Source organism: Vulpes lagopus, chromosome 6 (assembly GCF_018345385.1).
Source record: "Vulpes lagopus strain Blue_001 chromosome 6, ASM1834538v1, whole genome shotgun sequence".
NCBI classification, from domain to species: domain Eukaryota; kingdom Metazoa; phylum Chordata; class Mammalia; order Carnivora; family Canidae; genus Vulpes; species Vulpes lagopus.
The window spans coordinates 10155057-10179068 of NC_054829.1; the positions used below are offsets into that span (position 1 = coordinate 10155057).

General features: G+C 35.3%; 1 protein-coding gene across 2 annotated transcripts in view; it reads right to left on the bottom strand.

Moving 5' to 3' along the window:
* Positions 1-24012, bottom strand: part of PPP4R4 (protein phosphatase 4 regulatory subunit 4) — a 99094-nt gene that overhangs the window by 58836 nt on the left and 16246 nt on the right. For both annotated transcript variants that reach the window (XM_041759947.1, XM_041759946.1), the window contains exon 3: positions 7176-7278. In XM_041759947.1, coding sequence (XP_041615881.1) covers positions 7176-7278 — 103 coding nt within the window. The remainder of the gene's footprint in view (positions 1-7175; positions 7279-24012) is intronic.

The window sequence follows — 24012 nt, forward strand, 5'->3', positions numbered from 1 at the left end:
GTTACTCTACCTTATCCTTAAGTACAAATAGGTAAAAAGATACAACACAAACATTTTCAAAATGCATAGGGGTGAATGTACTTTTATTTTTGAACTATGAACTGCACAAGAAAGAGTAATTTGTATCATCTGTTCATCTTCCCTAATTCCTTTGGTTAATATAGCCTCTTTTTATTTTCTTTTTAAATGAACTAGAAAAAAATGTTATATAATTTTATGCTTCCTAGCCCATAAAACCTCCTAGTAAGGTCAATTCTAACCCTGATGGTTGTTTTCCATTAGCTTACATTAATGGGCATTATTTCATTTTCTTCCTTCACATTAGAGTGTCTCTAAATGCTTAGCCTGTCAACAGAGTACCACACTGTGGACCTTTTAGGATCTGTGGTGTCTGGAACACCATGTTCTGTTCGCTATATATATGTATAAGTGTACTGCTTTCACAAAATCCTTTTGCTTTTCTAAGGATGTAACTTTTGAGTTATCTCAGAACATAACTTTTAACTTATCTCAGACAACATCACCTACATTAAGGAAGACAGGTACTTCTACTTTTGAGCTGCAAGCCAAAGATAAAAGCAATTTGTATCATCTGTTTATGCTCTTTAATACTTTTAGTCAAAACCAATTCTCTTTTTCTTGGTGAACTGTACAAATATAATTTCATGCTTCCTAGAAAGCTCCTAACAAAATATTTATAGTCAAACATTGAATTTTTTAAGCCTTTATTTTCTCCAAAGGAGAATAAACACATCATGTAGAGTTGTTGTAAGATGTTTAATAGGGTGAGTCTAAAGCAGTAAGCACAGTGCCTGGCCCACAGAAAGTTGCTCCTTATATTATTGTTAGTTATCCACACATCTGTGCCACTTGAAATAATATTTTAAAAGTAGGTAGAGCTAAATTTTTAATTCACATATATCTACATTTACACAGTAAAGGTTTTCTTTAAAAATTTTAAAATGAAGTATTTTTTTAAAAAATATCTACCTACACTCAGTAGATATAAAATACTCTAATAAATAACCATACTTGCAGAAACTTATGATATTTTTTCTATTATTCCCATTAATGAAAATAATGCCATGTAAAATTAATAAAACTAATGAATCTTTTTCAGAACAGACTGGTAGACTACATCTGCTAATCTCAAATGACTAAATCTCATGATGATTATGTGTCTTTTATCCTTTCCTTATTACACATCTTTTTCCCACTCCCCAAAACAAAGGTCTCTCTAGGACCATAAATCAGCATATCACTCTACTGATACCCTCTTTTTACTTCCCATCCAAGAATGCCATCAGTGGATCAGGCCAATGTGCCACTGGTCTTTCAGACAGACATTTACTATCTCAGAATATTAAATTCATTCGATATTCATTTTTAAGTAATTGTTTAGTGTCTATTATTTGTCAAGCACGGTTCTAGATTCTGGGAATACTATGGCAAATCTGACTCTCAAAGATTTCACCCTTAAGGAAGAGAGAGAAAAGAATGGTAGAGGATGAGCTCAGAAAGCTAAACAGGGTCCTTTAAGGGCATGGTGAGGAGTTTTATTCTACCTAAAATGGGAAGGTACTTTTATTGGTTTCTTGTGGCGGGTATAACAAATTACAATAAACCAAGTGGCTTAAAACAAAAGAAATGTATCCTCTCTTAGTTCTGAAGGCCATAAGTCCTAAATCACTATTATTTAGCCAAAATCAAAATGTTCTGCTTTCTGGAGGTCCTGGGGTAGAATCTGTTCCTGGCCTCTTCCGGCTTCTAGTCACTGCTGGTATTCTTTGGCTTGCAGCCACATCACTCCAATCTCTGCCTCCTTCTTCACATGGCCTTCTCCTCCCTCCTCTATGCCTGGGTCAAATCTACCTCTGCTTTCCTCTTAGAAGGATACGTGCAATGACATTTAGGGCCTACCCAGACAAACCAGGATAATCCCCCCATCTCCAGATCCTTAACTATGTCACAAAAACTTTCTAAATAAGGGAACATTTAAAGGTTGCAGGGATTAGGACCTGATCTCTTTGGGAGGCTGTACTCTGCCCACCACACCACTTCAGTAATTTTCATGCAGGAAGATATGATTGATGCTTTTAAAAAGATCTATCTGAAGAAAAAAAGGTAACTATGTGAGATGATGGCTGTTTTAATAAAAGGTAACTATGTGAGATGATGGCTGTTTTGATAGTGGTAATCATTTCACAACGTATACACATATTAAATCTTTATGCTGTACACTTTATACACAATTTTATTTTATACACAAAAAATTGTAGATTGTTCCTACATAAATAAATAAAAGATTTCTCTGGCTGAGTGGGCCCTAGGTGGCAAAGTAGAAAGGATAGGTCCAGCAAGAAGGCTGTTGTATAACCAGATGAGAGAGGACTAAGGCTTGAGAAGTAAAATTATACATTATATATCTGCGGCAGTCATGATCAGCTAATGAGGAGGTTGTATAATAGTTAAGAGGGAGGACTCAGGAGCCAGACTTCCTGTTCAAACCCGATTATGCCACTTGCTAGCTTTGAGACTTTTGGCAGGTTACTCAACTAAGTTGTTTCTTCCTCTATCCAGTGCCCCTTACAGAACTGCTGTAACCATTCAAAAAATAAAAATGTTCTGTCTCCCTTTCTGATATAAAGACTCCTAACTCTGGGAAACGAACTAGGGGTGGTGGAAGGGGAGGAGGGCGGGGGTGGGGGTGAATGGGTGACGGGCACTGAGGGGGGCACTTGACGGGATGAGCACTGGGTGTTATTCTGTATGTTGGTAAATTGAACACCAATAAAAAATAAATTTATTATTAAAAAAATAATAAAAAAAATAAAAATAAAAATGCATAAAGTGTCTGATAGAGTACAGTGCCTGACACATAGTAAGACCTCAACAAATGTTAGCTATATTTATTTCTATCTGTTCCTGGCATTGTGCATTTTCTAATATATAATTTATGCCACAGATTTTGGGTTCCCAAAATAAGTATAAAAACAATTAAAAGAATTCAATAACTCAACAGGCAGAGATATTTTTTGCAATTCATTATAAAAGGAGTCATTAATGTTACATGGTATAATTATATCACTACCACTTCAAATTTTATAAAGGACCATAGTATTTAAGAAATGTATCTTGATAGTCAAATTCTTTCCCTTCCTGATAACGAGATATTCAAGTCAAATATTGAAATCTAACACCTAAGATCCTGATTGATTATATTGTGGAAAAGAATTCAAACTTAATCAATAGACTATAGAAAAAAGTTATTTCTTTTTCAAAAAATACTGCATGATTAAATCATAGAACATGAATACATTATAACAACTATATTTAAAAGTATCTCCAATCTAAGAAATTTAAATTGGAGGTCAAAATATTTCCTTTCTGGAGTCTTATTTAAACTTAACCTTGAGATGAGTGACCTGATAGCATTATCATTCATTGTACACTTCGGATAAAATTTACAAAGTGAATTGTAAAAATACTATGGATTAGCTCAATTCTAATCCTGACTTTGTTTCTGCCATTTTTAACCTTAAATTCCTTCATCTCTAAGACAGTGAAAATAGCAAACTATTTTAAAAACCATTGTTCAGTTAATATAGTATTATAAGGATGAAATGCAAATGCAATACAACAAGAAAAAAAATCAATAAAAATATCATTGGTGACGTTTTATACTACAAGGCCATAAAGAGCTTCCCATCACTGCATCTGATGCTCTTAAGATAAAGCAAAGGGTGAGCTCTAAAAGCTGCTTATCCTACTGCTGTGAATGTGCTAACAATTTTGGGAATGATTAGTTTCTTATACAAAATATTTATTGTTTGCATCTTTAAGTTCTCTACAAGTAAATCATTCATAGAAGACCAGTGTTAGTAAGTATGCAAACTATTGCTCCCCGTGGATTTAATAAATATCCAGCAAAGACACTCAGAACCATACAGGTGCTCAAGCCAGAAATCTGGAAGGTATCTCCTACTTCCTACATCCAATTCATGAGGAAGTTCTGTTTATTTTACCTCAGTAATTATATCTCAAATACAGCCACTACTCCCCTCTGTCCCAGCTAGCTGGGCCAATCCAAGCCACCTTCACATATCACAAGGACTAGTGCTGTACCTTCCCAATTCTCCCACTCCAAGCCATTCACCACATAATTATCAAAATGATAATCATAAAATGTAAATGGGATAGGCCACTGTTCTGCTCAATGGCTTTCTGCTGTCCTCAGAAAGAACACCTCTTGCGTGCTCTCTCACTGACCGTCTCTCTAACCTCTTTTCAAGTTATATCCCACCCCTGCCCACTGCATCTCAACCACCTGTGCCTCTTCCAATTCCAACCAGCTTTCTCATCTTAGGGCTATCTGCTGCTTCCTCTGCCTGGACCATTCATTCTTGACTCTTCAAATGGCTGCTTCCTCCTATGTCTTTGGTTTTGAGCTCCTCAATAAGGCTTTCCTTGACCTCCCAGTGCACAGCAGGCAATCCTGTCTGTTTATCCTGTTCTTCACAGTTACTTGTTTAATGTCTGTTTCCCCCACTCTGGAATGTACCTTCCTTGAGGGCAAGTTCTCTCTTTTCTTCACCTGTTTTCTCAGTGCTTACAACAGTGTCCAGCACATGGGAGGTACTCAGTCAATATTTGTGAATGAATGAGATACCATTATTTCTAAACGCTCACATTGGGATACAAGATTATTTTTTTTTATAAAATCAACAAAGGAGTTATGGCCATGGCAGAAGAGAATAAAGTGGCTATGTGTGATTTCTGTCATAGTTTTATCATTTGAAATGTAACCACCTGCAGAAGCAAGGTAGAACTGAAGAAGATGCTAACGATGAGTACCAATAAATCTTAACAATATGTGAATATGGTGACTAAAAAACGGTTTGCACATAATACAGGTTTTATAACTTGAAATGGAGTTGCTTAAATGTTTAATCGCCTGCATTATATACTAAACCCTCTATATAAGTCACTATTATTACCCCACAAAGTCTTTTCAATACTTAGTTCTTTACTATCTTCACACAAGTAAATATTCTCCTATGATTGTTCTTTGTTTTCCATAGTCTTTAGGCCATCCTGACATGGACTCTAATCTGGGACTATCTTCTACCCTTTTGGTATGTTTTTTAGGACAAGATAGGATAAATGAGAATCATAAATAAATGGCTGTTTGTTGATTAACTAGAGAAATGAATAAAATCTTTCAGCACTAAGTAAAGGCTTTCTTAGCACATATTCATTAGTATACGTTTTCTTTATATCCGTTTATTCAGTTAACCTTCTATATTATGGATTAACTTTAGTTACCTTAAAAGCTTATTAAAACCTTATCTTCTATAACTCAGTTATATAGTTTTAGCATATACATTTGATTCTCTGTATAAATATGCCACATATATGAATGTAAAATATTCTTTATACCGTTCCCATGAAATTAAGATTTTTCAGGAGTACTTAACCGACTTTATTGTGAACTCATTAACAAAAGGATTTTTTCAAAATAATTTAGAAACCTCTAAAAGCCACTATTCTCCACCCTTCATCTTTTATTCTTGCTTTAAGAAACCGTGGCTGCTCAGTATGCTGTCCATGGACCAGATTTCGCCTGCTCAACACAGAGTTATAGCAAGCTTTATGTGTTAGCTTTACATCGAATTCACTTATCTACAATATTTCCTTGTCAAGGGGGCCTACCCACTTGTTCCTTCTACTATCATTTAACTAGCACTTCCAGGTCTCATGCTAAGAAGCTTAAGCCAGTTACTATCACTGAAAATGAACATGAAATTAAACCTGGATGGTGTAAACTTAATTCCATTGAAATTATGGCACGATTCTGGGGGAAATAGCTATGAAAAACCTTGATTCACTTTTGAATCACATGCAAATCCAAAATAAACATTTTCTCATTTCAACATTGTAACTAGTAAAAAAAAAAAAAAAAAAAAAAAAAAACACTCACAATGCCTACATGGAAATGTGGGCATCTTATAAAAATAACATGCTATATCCTTGACCTAAATCACAGCAGCTAGAACCATGTTGCAGAGGCCTCAAAATGAAACTCAAGAACACATTAATAATTATAATATTTTAAATGCATATAAATTAATAAAAAATTATGAATAAGCTATAACCAACCAGAAAGCCAAAGCAAAATATACAAAATTCCCTATCAACAAACATAGTCCCCATTAGTATATAACCTCCCTGGCCCTAAATAGCAGGTAGAGCTCCCTGAGGACACACAGGCTGTTATCTGTTTTGCTCATTCAGGTTCTTACAAACAAGAACACCACTTTGCACACAGCCACAGATAAATAACAAGTACTATCAAAAATTTAATATTATAAATTAATAATCAGTAAATATTAAATAGCCAGAGAAAAGAATGTTCTAATAAATCAAAGATTTCCATTTAAAGCAAGAAAACTAATTCTGAAAGAATTTAAGATGCAATAAGTATAAAACTAAAACTGTGATGGCCGCAATTCACTCTTTATTTCAGTGATTCTCTAGAAGTTACCAGAGGGTGATTATTAGTAGTATTAGTTAAATTTCATTATCAGTATTGTAGAAATACTATTAATATAAATTTAAGTCAACAGAATACCAAATAAGATAGCTATAATTTCTTAAGACTAACTATGATTTTGTTTTGAGCTACTGAGAAGCTAACTTTTAAATAAAACATCTCGGGGCACCTGGGTAGTACAGTCAGTCAAGCATTCCGACTCTTGGTTTAGGTTCAGGTCATGGCCTCGGGGTCCATGATCTTACCTCAGGGTAAGATCAAGCCCCATGTTGGGCTCCATGCTTGGCACAGAGTCTGCTTGAGATTCTCTTTCCCCCTCTCTCTGTCCCTAACCACAGCCCCCCTCTCTGAAATAAACAGTCTTTTTGAAGAAAATAAAATATCTCTCATGAGAATACGACTAAAGAAACATTCACAACTTGAGATCTGGATTTTTCCCATTTTCATCAGCTAATCTTCCTAAATATTTTCATTATGATTCAAAATATGTATCATAATACTTCCTCCGCTCCACAATTAAGCACAAAATATCAGCCATCCAAAACTCTGAAACCTCCTCCTGACCATGGCAACACGCTACTGGAAAAATGGTAAATGCGAATCTTATTTGGCACCAACTTACTCTGACTTTTGGCAAGACTCTCCGAAGCGTCTCAGCAGGGTTCTGCCGCATGAGGAATGGAAGGTTTGCAATCACACTCGTTCCTTGGACATCTTGGCCAGCACTTACAGAGAAAACAAGATTTAAGATTCGTGATTACAAGCCAAGGGCCTAGCTCACGACTATATATAAAAAGCAGGGATTGATCTGCTTTTAATAATAAATACGCAGACATCTGACAAAGTTTTAAACCTTCAACACATCATTTAGATATAAAAATAAAACCAGACCTGAAATTTCATCAAGTAAATCTTGTAACAAAAGCATGAAGATATTAATTATGCTTATGCTAAAACCAGATTCTCTAAATACATGTCTTAAGTCCAGAAAGTCTTGATGAGATTTTTAAACACTTCCTTTAAAACTCTACCTCATTTTTTCCTGTGATCTGCCAACTTACTGTACTTTACAAAAAAACATATAGAGATGTTGTAAAGGTTCATTATGGTAAAATAATAATAACTATGGCAACAGCACACACAGCAACAAAATCGACTACCACAGAATCACACAACTTTCTTCTAGTACAACGAAATCACTGTTGCACTTAGTTAAACTCTAAAGTTGCCAGAAATTTCTTAAAGATATATTCATTATTCTTAAAGGTCAGTGAGATATATTTATTCAGTACCTTTTTGATATAACATTCATTAGGTCACTAAGGCTTTCCCAAAATAATCTCAGTGACACTCTAGGGGCCTAAGTACCTTGGACAAGGTGTTTGGACTCCTCTGAGAAACTACTTCCACACAGAAAAGTCTTTGTTCTTAAAGCATTAGTCAAGCGACATGTGCACATACTTGCAACATACATTAAAAAAATAATTTCTTAAAGTACTACATTTATTGGCTTCAGTTTAATAAGTTCTGTTAATAAGAAGTATATTCTGACTCTAAATGGAGCTGCCCATTGTGAAGAAAGGCTTTTACCCGTTGCAATATGGCAGTGAAATATAGGTCAGTACAATTGTTTCACATCCTTGACACTCTCCAAGTGAATACTTAAGACGACAAAACCAAAAAGGAAATGAGAAGAGAGTAAAAGAAGGGACCCATGCCAAGATGGGAAGAAGATCAAAAAGGGAAATTAAAGTTACATATACTCTAGATGACCCTTGAACAACATGGAAGTTAGGGCTGCCATCCCCCTATACAGTCCAAAATCTGCATAAACTTTCAACTTCCCCAAAACATAACTACTGCTGGCCAGAAGCCTTACTGATAACCTAAATAGTCTATTAACACATATTTTGTATACATATCATATACTATAATCTTACAAATAAAGCAAGCTAGAGATAATAAAATGTTATGAATAAATTCATAAGAGAAAAATACATCTACAATACTGTCGTGTATTTACCGAAAAAATTTGCATGTAAGCCAACATGCACAGTTCAAATCCATGTTGTTCAACGGTCAACTGTACTTCTAGTGGGTCAAATGTTGGCCCTCCATAAAATTCATCTGCATCCTAATCCTGGAACCTATGAATGTTATCTTAATTTGAAAAAGAATCTTGAGACCAAGAGATCGTCCTGGATTATTCAAGTAGGCTATACACCCAATACCAAGTGTCCTTAAAAGACACACTCAGAGAAGAAGACAGACCGAACAGGAGAAGGGAATCTGATCACAGAGCAGAGATGGGAACAATGCCGCTACTAATCAAGGAATGCCAACAACCACCAGAAGTTGGAAGAGGCAGAGAACAGATTCCCCCTTAGAGTCCTGCTGTCACCTTCATTTAGACTTTGTGATACCGATTTCAGACTTCTTGCCTCCAAACCCATGAGGGAATAAATTTCTGTTGTTTTAGGCCATCCAGGTAGTGGTGATTTCCTATGGCAGCCACAGGAAACATGCCACTAAAGAACTGGGACAGAAGAGAAATATCTGAGAAAGGAGAAGAGAAACATCTGAGAAAGTAATGTGTCATAAGACAACTCCTGGCCCAGAGCAGAGATACTGTAAGTGTCTCTTAAAAGGATGCATGAATGGATGACTCATGAAATGAACCGATGTCAGGAATATCTAATATTGCACAGAACACTGGTGAATTTTGTTCACTAACTTCGCAATTAAGCAAAAAACAATATGGTATTAGAAATCTAATAGATCTGAAGACAAAATGCTACATTGAAGGAACATAAAAACAAACAGAAAACAAAAAGTAAATGGCACATTTAAGCCTAAAATAGCATTAAGTTTTTAAATAGCATTAATTACATAAAATGTAAATAGTCTAAATACATCAATTAAAGGACAGGAATTGGCATAGTGGATTTTAAAATATGACTCAATTAAATGCAGCCTACAGGAAACTAATCGTGAATAGAATAATAGCAGCAGATTGAAAATAAAGCACAGAAACACAAATCAAAAGAAAGTAGGAATGGCTAGATTAGTACCAGATAAAGTAAACCTCAGAGGAAAGAAAATCACCAGAAACCTTATCATATAATGATGAGAGACCATCTACCAGGAAGACACAGCAATCCTAAATGTGTGTACACCAAACAGAGTTGCAAAATATGTGAAACAAAAGCCTATATAACCAAAGAAGAAATAGACACATACACAGGTAGATGGACATTTCCATAACCCTCTCTCAACAACTGATCAAACAAGGAAACAAAATTATCATGGACACAAGAGAACTCAACAGCATCAGCCAACAAGATCTGATATTTTTAGAACACCCTATCCAACAACAGATTGCACATTCAAGCGCCCAAAGGATAATAGGTCTAGAAAGACCACATCCCAAGCCACAACAAATATTTAAAACTTGAAATCAAGAAGTGCCTGGGTGGCTCAGCCAATTAAGCATCTGCCTTTGGCTCAGGTCATGATCTCAGAGTCCTGGGATCCAGCACTGTGGTGGGCTCCCTCTCAGTGGGGAGTCTGCTTCTCCCTGCCCTCTGCCCCTCCTCCTGCTCATGCTCTGTCTCTCATGCTCTCTGTCTCGTATTTTACTACATATGTTGCCAAAAATTGAAATCATAAATATTCTTCTCTGACTACAATGGAATCAAACTAGAAATCAATAATAGATCATTTAAAAATCTAAAATTCTTGGAAACTAACACACTTCTACATGATGTATGGGCCAATGAAGGAGTCCCAGGAAAATAAAAAAATACATCTACCTGAATGAAAATGAAAGTACAATGTATCAAAATTTGTGGACACAGTCAAAGCAGTGCATAGAGGGAAATTTATAATACTAAATGCATAAATTAGAAAACAGGAAAAATCTACAATAATTTCTACCATGAGAACCTAGAAGAACAAAGGAATCACAATACAAACAGGAGAAAATAGTAAACAGAAAAAGTAATGACATAAATACAGAAAGCAAATTAAACAAAAACTTCATCCTTCTAAAGGATCAATAAAATCAAGGCACCTGGATGGCTCATCAGTTAAGCATCTGACTCTTGAATTTAGCTCAGGTCATGATCTCAGAGTCATGAGATCAAGCCCTACATCAGGCTCCAATACTGGGCATGGAGCCTGCTTAAGATTTTCTCTCCCCCACCATTCATGCTCTCTATCAAGGGAAAAAAAAAAGGAATAAAGGATCAATAAAATTGACTACATTTTAGTAAGACTGGCAAATTAAAAATGAGAAAAGACACAAATTATCAATATCAAGGTTGGAATGGGTATCACTACAAACCTTACAGACACCAAAAAATTAATAAGAGATTGCTACAAATAATTCAACACATAAATTTGACAACTTAGACCAAATGGACCAGTTCCTTTAAAACACACACACACACAAACACACACACACACACAAACCATCATAACTCATCCAATATGAAATAGATTATTTGAATAGTCCTACCACCATTAAGGACACTGAATTCTTATGTCAAAACTCCCTAAGGAAATCTCCAGGTCCAGATAATTTCACTGGAAAATTCTACTAAACACTTAAGGAAGAATTAGCACCATTCTACACAATCTTTTTCAGAAAACAGAAGAGGAGGAAACACTTCCTAAATTATTTTATGAACCTATTACTACAGAAATACCAAAACCATGCAAAGACCAAAAAGAAAAACTACAGAGAAATATTCTTCATAAATACAGATGCAAAAATTCTTTTTTTTTAAAGATTTGTTTATTTATTGATGAGACACAGAGAGAGAGGCAGAGACATAGGCAGAGGGAGAAGCAGGCTCCCTGTAGGGAGCCCATTGCGGGATCCCGGGATCACACCCTGAGCAAAGGCAGCTGCTTCAACTGCTGAGCCACCCACGTGTCCCAGATGCAAAAATTCTTAACAAAATATTAGCAAGTAAAATACAGTGATTTCTAAAAGGAAAAGTTACACACCATGACCAAATGGGGTTTACTCCAGGGATGGGAGGCTGGTTCATTATTCAGAATGGGTGTAATCCATCATATTGACAAGTTAAAGAAGAAATATATCCTTGATCATATCAATTAATGCAGAAAAAACATTTGACCAAATTGAATACAATTAACATTGAAATTACAAATACAATACTACTTGAAAAATGAAATACAAAAATCACATTTAACACAATTCATATCAAAAATCTAAACAAGAATTTTGGGAGACCCAGACAAGATTTTATGGAATTTATATGGAAATTTATATGGAAAGGCAAAGTAACTAGAATTCTTGCAGACACAAGTTATACAAATGGAGAACCAAATTAGTGGTTTCCAGGGTTTGTTATAAGAAGATAGGTAGGTGTAGAGTAGGAGGGATATGAATATGAGTAGGCAGTGACAGAAATCTTACTTATCTTGATTGTATCAATATTCTGGTTGTAATATTGTACCATAGTTTTTCAAGATGTTACTATAGAGAGAAATTAGCTAAACAGTATATGTGGATATCTCTATTATTTCTTACTACTATATGTGAATCTATAATTATCTCAAAATAAAAAGTTTCATTTTAAAAAATCGACATAATTTAAAAAAAACACATATGAGCATCTCCAACAGATGTAGAAATCTGACAAATTTAGCATTCATTCATGATTTAAAACTGTCATCAAACCAAAAATTCCTAGATAAAGAATGCCCTTCATAAAAGGGCTCCTATGAAAAACTTACAACTTCCTTTGTATTTCATGGTAAAAGAATGATGCTTTCTCTCTAATCAGTAACAAGAAAAAGATGTTCTTTTTTCTTCATTACCACTTCTATTCAACACTGTGTTGGAGGTTTGGTCTGAGCCAGGGCAATAAGCAATAAAAAGAAATTAAAGGCTTATGGATTGCAAAGAAAAAAAGTCAAATCGGCTTTATTCACAGACAACATAATTGTCTACAGCAAAAATAAAATTTATATGGAAATGCAAAAGATCTAGAATAGCCAAAACAAATTTAAATACAAACAAGGTAATAGTAGAGCTAATACCATCTTATTTCACAACTTATTATAAAGCTACAATAAAAAAGATAGTTCGGCACTGGTACAAAGATAATCTTTTAGATCAGTAGAAAAGAACTGAGTGTCCAGGACATAGACTCAAACATAAATACATGATTGATTTTTGACAAAGGTGACAAGACAATTCAATGAGGAAATGATCATATTTTAAACAAATGATGCTGGAACAAATGGATAGCCATATACAAAACATAATAAACCTCTCCCCAGGCTGAAGCATATACAAAAAATTAACTCAAAGTAGATTACAGACTTGAATGTAAGAGCCAATACTATAAAATTTCCAAAGGAACACTTAACAGAAAATCTCAGTGACCTGGGTTTGACAAATATTTCTTAAATAGGACACAAAAAAACATAAATTATAAAAGAAAAAATGTAACAAAAAGAACCTCATCAAAACTAAAAACATTTGCTGGGTATTAAGGAGGGTACTTGTGATGAGCACATTTAAAAAAATGATAAAATATTTGCTTTCCAAAGGCACTGCTACAAAAACAAAAAGGCAAGCTAGACTGGCATAAAATATTTGCAAGATATATACTCAACACACAACTTATATCTAGAATATATAAAGCACTCAAACTAAATAATAAGAAAATCCAATAATAATGGACAAAAGATTTCAATACTTCAAAGAAAATATACAAATGGCAAACAAACACATGAAAAAGGTGCTCAACAAAACTAATCACTAGGTAAATTACAACTACAATAAGATAACTGCTACACATCCACTAGGAATGACTGAATTTATAGACTGAACAAACCAAATGTTGGCAAGGAAGACACTCTCATATACTACTGATGGAAATAGAAAATGGTACATATTTTTTAAAAGTCTGACAATCTCTTAAAAGCTTACAAACACACGTACCAAACAACCTAGAAATTCCACTCTTAGATATTCACTGAAAAGAAACAAAAGCCTATGTTCACAGAAAACACCTGAACATTAATATTTATCATAGTTTTGTAATAGACAAAAACTGAAACAACCCAAATGTTCACTAACAGGTGGGTAGATAACCAAGTTCTGATATATTTATACAGCAGAATACTATCAGCAATAAAAAGGAATGAACTACTGATATACAACAACGTGGACGAATTTCAAAATTAGTGTGCTGAATGAAAGAAGCCATACTACTGTATGGGTCCATTCATCTAAATTTACAGGCAATGCACAATTCACCATAGTAACAGCAGATCAGCCATTGCCTGGAGAAGAAGAAAAAAAATGAAGTTAAGATTGCCAAGATGCATAAGAAAAGTTTCAGGGGTGACTGACAGGTTTATTATCTTGATCACAGTGAGGATTTCATGGGCATATACCTACGTCAAAACTCATCAGACTGCATTTTAAATATGCAGGTTCTCTGTATTTCAATAATACCTCAATAAATCTGTATAAGATAAAAAATAAATGAATACAAAAAGAAAGACAGGTAGAAGGGTATCTAGGAAGGTGGCAACAGTAGACACCGTTTTTGAAATTTCCTGAATTTCCCATAAAAAAACAGAGCAACCAGGAGAGTAAAATAAAAAATTCATGCACAACAACAACATAACCAAATGGTGAGATTTCCCACATAAACCCAAGATCCTGCATGTATAGACAGCAGCTAAAACTATGAATGATTTTGTACACTCCAATACCTGATGGGTTCAAGGCATCCATAATACTAATAACTCAAAGAGCTACATCGTAGTCTTCTATGAATTCTCAAAATATCTAGGACAAAGCCTCACACTGAAAAAAAAATTCTAGGAAACAGAATCTGAACTGAACAGGATAGAAACAAAAGACAACAAAGGGAAGAAGACGAGGTCCAAATAAATGTAGAGAAATAGAACCCAGAAGCCTCAGAAAGTAAAGCATCATATTTTAAACATGAGGTAAAAATAAAGAAATAAATATATAGGAGCTCTAGAATCCTGAAATTAGATAAGCTACCCTGAACCACACTTCCTTCTAAGGTTTATAAAACTAGTTTCACATAAAAAGGAGAAACACAGAGGATCATAATCTAACTCCATATAGAGCTACCAAAAGAAAAAGAGAATAAAGATTGGGCTAATATCCCTAAAGACAGTGAAAGACAGACATGCCCACAAAACAGCTAACTGTAACTACTATTTCTCCCCAAGCAAAAAAAGGAAAAGAAAGAAAACGTTTTAAGATATTGAAAAAAAACCACATCAATCATAATTATGAAAACTCAGAAATACGGTGATAGAACTCAGGAAAGAAATGAAGAAAATATTTCAAAAACCACTAAACTAGAAAGAACATAAGGGTAAATGAATACAATAAATAATGCTTTAAGAAAAATGAAAGGTGAAAAGAAGGAAAATTTTAAAACAAAAAGATTTTTAAAATTTGAGAGAAAGTAAAAAGCATTTGAGAGAAAATAATATAAAAGATAAGGAAAAAAGACCAGCTCCTACTTCTAATAAGGAGTCCCCAAAGAAAAAAATCCAAAGCAAGGGAGGTATTTAAAAAAGAAAAAGTTATAAAATGAAAACTTCCTTTAAATTAAAAAGAATTTAAAAGAGCACACCATATGCCTGAGAAAATCAATCAAGCATAATCAACACTGAGAAATACTGGACTTTATAGAAAAAGAAAAATCCTTCAGCAAAATCAGCAAATTATTCAGAAACAAAATCAGAATGCCATTAGACTTTGACAGCAGTAAGATGTTAGAGAACCAAGTTAACAGTCTACTGGTAACATCACCATAAACAGGACATGAAGAAACACACAAAAAAAGTGAAGCTAAACTGTAATCACCATAATCTCTACTAAACATAAAATCTAATTTCTATAGTTAATTTATGTCCAGCCCTTCTCCCACTCAAGGAGAAAAATGTATATATTATAGGTACCGCATTGGCTATTATTGCTTAGAAAAGGAAAGCAACTGGGTTAGCTAGTGATTCTCAATTGGGAGCGACCCCCTACCTACAGAGCACCAGGGCACATATGACAACATCTGGAGACAGTTTTGACCATCACAACTTCAGAGACGCTACTGTGATCCAGTAGGTAGAATCCCGGGATGTTGCTAAACATCCCACAATGCTGTCCACAACTAAGAATACCAACAACTCAACAAAAAATGTCTAACAAACCCTGGTTTACACAAAGTAACTACTAGCTGAACCATGTGAGATTGCCAACATCCAGTAACTGTTGACCTACAACAATGACAATTTCATAGTTTCAACTTACACCCTGAGCTTAGCAGAAATATATTAAGTCCAAGATTTCAAGGAAATGTACACAGGCTGGTAACCACCATGTGCTGGTTCTCAAGCTTTACCTGGTACCAGAATCCCCCAAGAGCACCTTTAAAACGGGGCCCTGCTTTGAAAGAGTCAGGTTCAGGAGATCTTGGTGAGGCCTGAGCACCTGATTTGTAACAAGTCCCCAGGTGATATTGATGCTGCATGTCTGGAGACAATAGTATGAGAGCCACCATGATGGAAAAAGAATTTAAAAAAAAAAAATTTTTTTTTAAGAGACTGCAAAATTCTTCACATTTTTTAGACTACATGTGGGAAACAAGCCAAGTGCACAGTAGCAGTTTGCCCAAATGAAGCAGAAGGTCCATCTGATGTTGAATGCATTTGTGCGCTACTGCTGTTAGTCACGGCAACGGGGTTCCTCTTCCCCATAACAATGTTCACAGTAATGTGGCCAAAAACAGTTTTGCAGGGGTATAGTAACATGTCATCTCAAATGCACATCAGAGAAAAGCAGGAGGAGGAACGTGGGAAGGAGCTGTGCATCAGACAAGAGAGACACGGACAAGATAGACCTGGCCAGACAGTAAAGTGAGATACTGAGCCTGCATGCCTGTGAAGTTCCTGGGTGCTATGGCCCTGCTGCTATCTCCTGTTGGGTAAATAAATCAAACACGTGTGGAAGTATGTGAGTGCCACTGATTGGCATGAACCCAAAAACAATCAGCATAGGTTTAAATCGACAGTGTAAATTCATTTTATTGCTATTTGATAAAATATACGTAATTTTAAAATAAATGTTGATTCAGTGTCATACTTTAAAAAACAACAACAAAAAAGTAAGGTTCCTAAACTTCAAAACCTACAACTTTCAGCTGAAAGGCACAAGGAACCATCAGTCTGGCTACAAAATGTGCTGTTCCTTTTTGTCTCTGTTGTGCTATTCTTTGGGACATGTTCCCTTTCAAGGATACTCACTCAGAAACAAAAAGGACACAAGCCCACTCAGCAAATCACTCCTCTAAAACCAAAAAGAACTGGGTTAATCATCTAATATGTACACTAGTGGCTAAAAAGGAAAGAGGGAGGGAAAAAAAAAAGACTAGTTAAATAAATGAATTTAGGACAGCTATCTCCTAAATTCTAAATTAATGTTACTAATTATTTTACTCCCATTGGGAGATGCACCTATTTTAAAGAGCCATTTATAGTAATATCTTAAACCAATGAAAAACAAATCAATCCACTCAAGCATTTTCTGCTGTAACGAAGTTCCAGTCTTCCTTGTCACCTGAGCTCCTGCCATTGTCATGGGTAACTTCAGCATGTAGGTGAATGGCAAATAGCTAGCTCTTTACCCCTTCTAATCCAGTGATGTGTTGCCCAAATTTTCCATTCCCCAACGCTTAGTGCAATATCTAGCACACAGGAAAAGCTCCATAAATATTTTGTTGATTTAAACTGAATTTGTCTCTAATTCACATCAGCAACCACTGTCACAGGCTGGATCTTCCCCTTACCTAGAAATGCTCATCTCTAGAGTCTCAAACCCTGTGATCTCACTTGCTGACCATAATTATTATCTACTTCTCTATCACTAAATCCATTTTTTTTTACCCAGATCCCATTTCTAACCTGTCAATTCCTTCTTATTCTCCAGTTTCTAATACTCCTCCTATAATGCCTCACTTTCTTTCTCAGCAACCTGAATCTCCCCGGCTGTTTCCTCCAGCCACTCTTCACCAATCACCTCCTCCTTCAATTCTCCTCCTCCTTGACAGCAACAGCAACAAAAATAGTATCTGATACACTGTATGTCAGGCATTATGCTAAATGGGCACCTTGCTTGCAGTCACATTACTCAATGCTCACAATCTTATGAGGTAGACACTTTTATTAGCTCCATTTTATAGATGAAGTAAAGTAGAGCCTAGAAAGATGCCTGCACAGAGTTATCCAGACTGTATAACTCTAAAACCCAGGTACCACACTGCCTCTCTTCCAACCTGTGCACCTGGCCAATACCAAACCCATCCATCTGTGCTTTCTATCCTACTCCTACTCCTAAGCTATAGAGAATTACTAGAGAAAACTGTATAACTATGCTATGTAATGCTTCTAAAAACATATGATTTCAGAAACAGCTGGTCCTCAATGATGCCGGAGGGAAACAGAATGATAATTCATGGGAAATCAAGAAAAAGACCAGAAATGCTTAGTGTATCATACTGCCCAAAGCACTTTCAGAAACATGATCTTGGGTCTCCAAAAATGAGGCTATCTGTGCTAGTTTATGAAACCCATGCCCTTCCCACAAAGAAGACTAGAGCCAAGTGTTAGAACACATCTGGAGACTGACAATACTGCCTTTCTCTATCCTTGCACCTTGCTTCAACCTTCAAAGAGCTCAAACTCTAATGAGGAGGACAGATGCAGACACTAAGAATTCTGACTGTATAGGGAAAAGTCCTATCTCTTTTCCTAGCAGAGCAACCATCACCTTTTATTGAATCTTAAACCATGGGGAAAGGGAAAAGGGAAGGAACAGATGTTATGCAAAAATGAGGACATATCATGATCAGTCACTACCAGAGAAATTAATCTGAAAACTCTAGCTTTGCTACTGTTAAACTATGATTTGTATATACACAGTCTGTGATCCTAATCCTCGCAGCTCTCATTTCACACTCAAAAATATAACACAGAAGCTACTGATGCTGTTTGAATTTGTAACAATGAAGCAGATGCCAGAAGGCCTTGTTTTGAGTTCCCAACAAAAGTAAACTTCACATCGTTGACATTATTTCTTTATTCCAAGTAAATTATTAAACAGTTTCTTTTAATGACTAGAGCAAAATAAATGATTACCTCAGAAAATAAAAACTTCCAAGAAAGACAAAACCTTCTTTTAAGACAAAGATGACTCAGGAATCTAAAGCAGAAGATACAGAGTACCAACCCACAGTAGCAGTCATCTTTCAAATGTGGCATACTTTCCTATGTTAGTACTAGAAAATCAAATTCTGAATAATGTTAAATCTTCAAAGTACCAACTTTATATATAGTTAGGGAACCATTCTACCCTTCTTAGTCATTATGCTTAGAATCATAGAGAAACGTATTATACTTTTTTTATAGTACCAAAGGAAGGGTAAAGGAAAAATTAACATTTAAGGATCTACAATGTACCAGTCAAGACCCTTCATGTAATCACATTAATGTTCACAATATAAGAGTAATATATTCTATCCATACTTTGCAATTGAAGAAACTGAGGCCCAGAAAAAAAATGCAACTTACCCAAAGCCAACCAACTACTAAAGATTAGAGCCAGATAGGACTCCAACCTATGACTTCTAGCCTATACCTAACCTAGGGCCACTATACCCAGGATAACATCACATTATAAGAAGTAGCTAAACCGGTAACCTAAAAATGTGTCTAAGTTGACAATACTGCAAGAGAAAAATTAGCACATGATTTAGTAATATTCATGTTACAATAAATTCTTTAGTTGACAATTTCCACTCTATATTACGGTGCCACGTTAATAGAATATGCAGAAGGTGCATGTTCATTGTGAAGAACAAACTCCTCTCTTGATGGAACCAAGTATCACCAGTTATACAGAGAGCATTTCCTTTTGAGTGGCTCTCCAACTTCATGTATCAACTAGTGAGCTCCTTTCCCCTCAGTCTACCAACACAGGGACAAACAGCCCTCTGACTCTCCAGGTATACATCTTGGAATTACTTTCACCTTCCCTTTCTCCCTTGTGCCCCACATTAAATCTCAAAGCAGTTTACAAGGTAAGCATTATTATCCTCACTTGTCCTGGTGTGGAATGAACGTATTAAAGGGCAATTATTAACCATATCAAGACTACTTAATGTTAACTTTGATATATTATCTTATTATACATAGAAGAAGAATTATTAAAACTTAGTTTTAGTTATACACACACACACACACACACACACACACACACACAAACGTGTGTGTACATGCCAGGTCACAATTTAAATGTATTTCTTATTGTAGGTCGTGGTAAAAAAAAAAAAAAAAAAAAAAAAAAAAAAAACAGTAAAAGATCATTGTTCCACAGTGTTTTGCAAAGAGTAAAAGGAAAAATTACCAAGGTCTGCCCTACATAAATAAGCTACAGCAGAAATGTTGAAAGGTATGCAAAATATAAGGTCAGGAGTACTACACAAACTCAGAAAATTCATGGGAACACCGTAATCTGTTTTTTTGGTTTTTTTTTAATAAGACTTTCCATTTCTCCATTAACACGGTAGTAAAAATCTCTTTAAAAATATTTTTAAAGACTATTTTGACATATTAGGACAAAGCAGGGAAAAAGGGATAGCTAAGAAGATTCCATTTACATAGCTGCCAACCTAGTAAGAGAGAAACCCAGGAGGGAAAATAGAAGAGTAAAAAAGAGATAAAAGCAGGCCAAATCCCTGGTACCTACAGGAAGAAAAGATGATAAACTGCTACCACAGGAAGGGGAAGAGACCTGATTACTTGACCTATAGAACACAGGAGGACTATATGTTTAATAAGTCAGGAAGTACTTAATCAGGACCTGTTGGGTGCCAGGCACTGGTTCTGGATTTTCCATCATAATCTAATGCTGCTTTATGCCTGGCCATAGACCCTGTTAGCTAGCAAAGACTAAGCACCTACTCTATACTGGACAGTGAACTAAGCCTTGGCAGGGATATGGTGGTAACAGACACAGCCCTTGCCTGATTAGAATTCACAGTCAGAGAAGACAAGTATTAAATGACAATCAATTAAATCATCTCAAGTGTGCAAGGACCTATCAAGGAACAGTACAGAGCACTATTGAGAACATCACTTAATTTGGAGGCCACAGGAGGGCTTCCCTGAAGAGCTGAGACCTGAAAAATGAGCAGAAATAGATGAAAAAAGAGAGTCAAAGGAACAGTATGTTCAAAAGTTCCATGCTAGATGGGAATCATTCAATCGTTTTATAAGGATATACTGAACGCTTATGATTTGCCAGTCACTGTGCTCTGGAAATAAAAAAGAAAACAATGAAAACAAAGCATTCTGATTCTATGTGTCTGAATTAGAGTAGAAAGAGAAGAAATGGTTTCTTGCAGAAATAAAATCAATAGGACTTGATATAAAACCAATTACTGGAGGAAAAAGGAAGAGTAAAACTCATTCCCAGGTTTCCCTCCAGGATGATTTGAAAGGATGGTCAGGCTCCATGACTAGTGAAGGCACAATTAGATAAAAAGTGGTGAATTCAGTTTTGGGCATACTAAGTTTGAAAAGCCAGCAAGCCATTCTAGCAGAGACATCCTCGTGGAGACACTCAGCAGGCAGATCTGGCCCAAAGTTCATGAGCAAAACCAAAGGCTATCACCACAAATTTGGAAAGTATGTCATGGAGATAGTCATTGAAATCTAGGGGTGGATAATATGACCCAGAAAGAGTCCCAAACAACATACAGTGGTTCCTGTCTTCATTAGCACTGCAAATGAAGCACCAAATCAGAAGAAATGTAACACAAACAAAGTCAATTATAAAATGTAAAAAGTTCATCAGTCAACCCAAAATCAATATGCAAAATTTGCTTGAAAAGCTTCCTCTTCTCTAAAGCTAATGATAGCAGGCAGTGTGTTAAAGAGGGACTGAAGCAGTGACCATCTCCATGACATGATTTCCAAATCTGTGAAAACATAATTCACCTGCTCACATTGTGACAATGAAGAAATCAACACCTATAGACTATGGAAGTTGTTCAAGTCAGGGTCAGGGCAATATCCCCATAAAGCAAGAATCTAATTTATATAAAACAAAATTATTGGTCCTATGGTATTTCTTATGAGTTCCTAAATAACTCTTAATTTAATTTCAGGGGCATCTGGCTAGCTCAGTCAGTGGAACATGTGACTCTTGATCTTGGGATTTTAAGTTCATGCCCCATGTTGAGTGTAGAGATTACTTAAAATTAAAGTCTGTTTTAAGACTTTTATTTATTTTTTAATTTTTTTTTTGTTTTAAGATTTTTAAGTAATTAACTAATTTCATGCATATATTTTAAGAGAAATAAAGTCAATTTTCTCCCTTCTGTCCCTTAAAGAATTATTTTAGACATTCCTATTATTCCTCCCAGCAATAAATGAATTACCAGTCCTCTATTTTAAAAGAAATATAGTGTTGAAGGAAATACAGTTGCTAATTATACCACATAATTCAGTGAGTAAATAGGAATACATGAGTTAATTTACTCATATATATGAATAAAAAATGACATATAGCTTACTTAAATTATTCTAATATCTTGTCCAGAAGACTAGGTTCATGTGCTACTTATGTGGGAATTATAAAAATACTAAGTAGTAAATGGACTTATAAATCACAATATGTAATGATTTTTACAAAATAATGATTTGATGAAATAACAAGTCATTCTATTTTTATAACTATTTACCTGCACAAAAGAATTTAGAGAAGCACACATTTAAACATGCAAAATATTGAACATTTTAATATTTTTAAAATACAAGTCAAAAGAATCATAGCTGACACATATACCCTGGCCTTTTTTTATTTTTTAAAGATTTTATTTATTTATGGGGAAGGGAGAGAAACAGAGGGCAAGGACAAGCAGACTCCGCTCTGAGCACCAAGCCAGATGCTTGATCTCAGAACCCTGAGATCATGACCTGAGCCATAACCAAGAATCTAACGCTTTATCGACTAAGCCATCCAGGTGCTCCTATTGTGAGCTTTTTTTTAAAAGACAGATAAGTAAATATTTTTGAAGGAATAGAGAAATGGAGGTTAGCTGATAGCTGCAGTGAGCACTGAATTAAGTGTATAGTCATAGTGCAAGAAAAGGTCTTAACAGCATGACTAAGTACATCTCTCTCACTTAACAAAATAGAGATGCCAAATGATGTTCCCAAGGTCACACAGCTGGTTAGTGGCTGTGCTGTCTCTTAGCAACAAGGATTAAAAGTAAAACACAAGTTTTATAGCTCTTGTTGCCTAAAAAAAGAAACAAAATTAGTCTCAACTAATTTTACATATGTACGTAAATATATACATATAAACATATATATTCCTATAATAAGTAAGAAACTAGAGCTAAACTAATAAAATATATACTTTTTTGGAACATTAAGAAAATTTTTCCTAAAAAAGAAAATAAGAGGTCACATCTATTTACCCACTAATATATCAAAAGAAATGACTAAAACATTGGAATTCTGACCCTTCAGCAGGTTTCTGCTAATACAATATTTAAAAACCATCCTGAATAAAGAAATGCGGGGGCTTTTTAATGCCTATATAAGAAAACTACAGAAACCTTATAAGCATTCATATTTTGTAAAAGAAAATCTGCTTAAATATCAGAGATGAGGAACAGGAAAGATTGAGGACACTCCCAGGTTTTTAACCTGTGAGCAGATGATGGTGCCATTTATCTGAGATGGACAAGCAATCCACATATGAATAAAGATGTCAAGGAAATAATAGACCTAGCAGATTTCTGGGGAAAACATATTAAAAGCAAAAGGAACAAGAGCAAAATCCAAGGTAGATGTGTACCTGCTATGTTTAATGAAAAGAATGGCTAGAGTACACACCAAACAAAGAAGGTAATCGTAAGAAATTAAATCAGAGCTGCTGTGGGCAAAGAAGAGATAGTCACAGAAATCAGGCAAAGTACATTCTCAAACTGTAATGGAACTAAATGAGAAATCAGTAACAAAAAGATACCTGGAAAATCCTCCAATATGTGGGAATTAATAGACTTCTAAATGACTCATGAGTCAAAGAAGTCTTGAAAGAAAGTTTGTTTTAAGATTGTATTTATTTATTTGAGAGAAAGAGCACAAGGAAAGGTGTGACTGGGGGTAAGGGGGCAGAGAGAGGGAGAAGCAGACTCCTTGCTGAGCAGGGAGCTCAATGCTGGGCTCAATCCCAGGACCCTGAGATCACAACCTGAACCAAAGGCAACCACTTAACCTACTGAACCACACAGGTGTCCCTCGTTTTTGCTGGTTTTATTTTTTCATTTTATTTACTTAGGGAGAGAGGGGGAGAG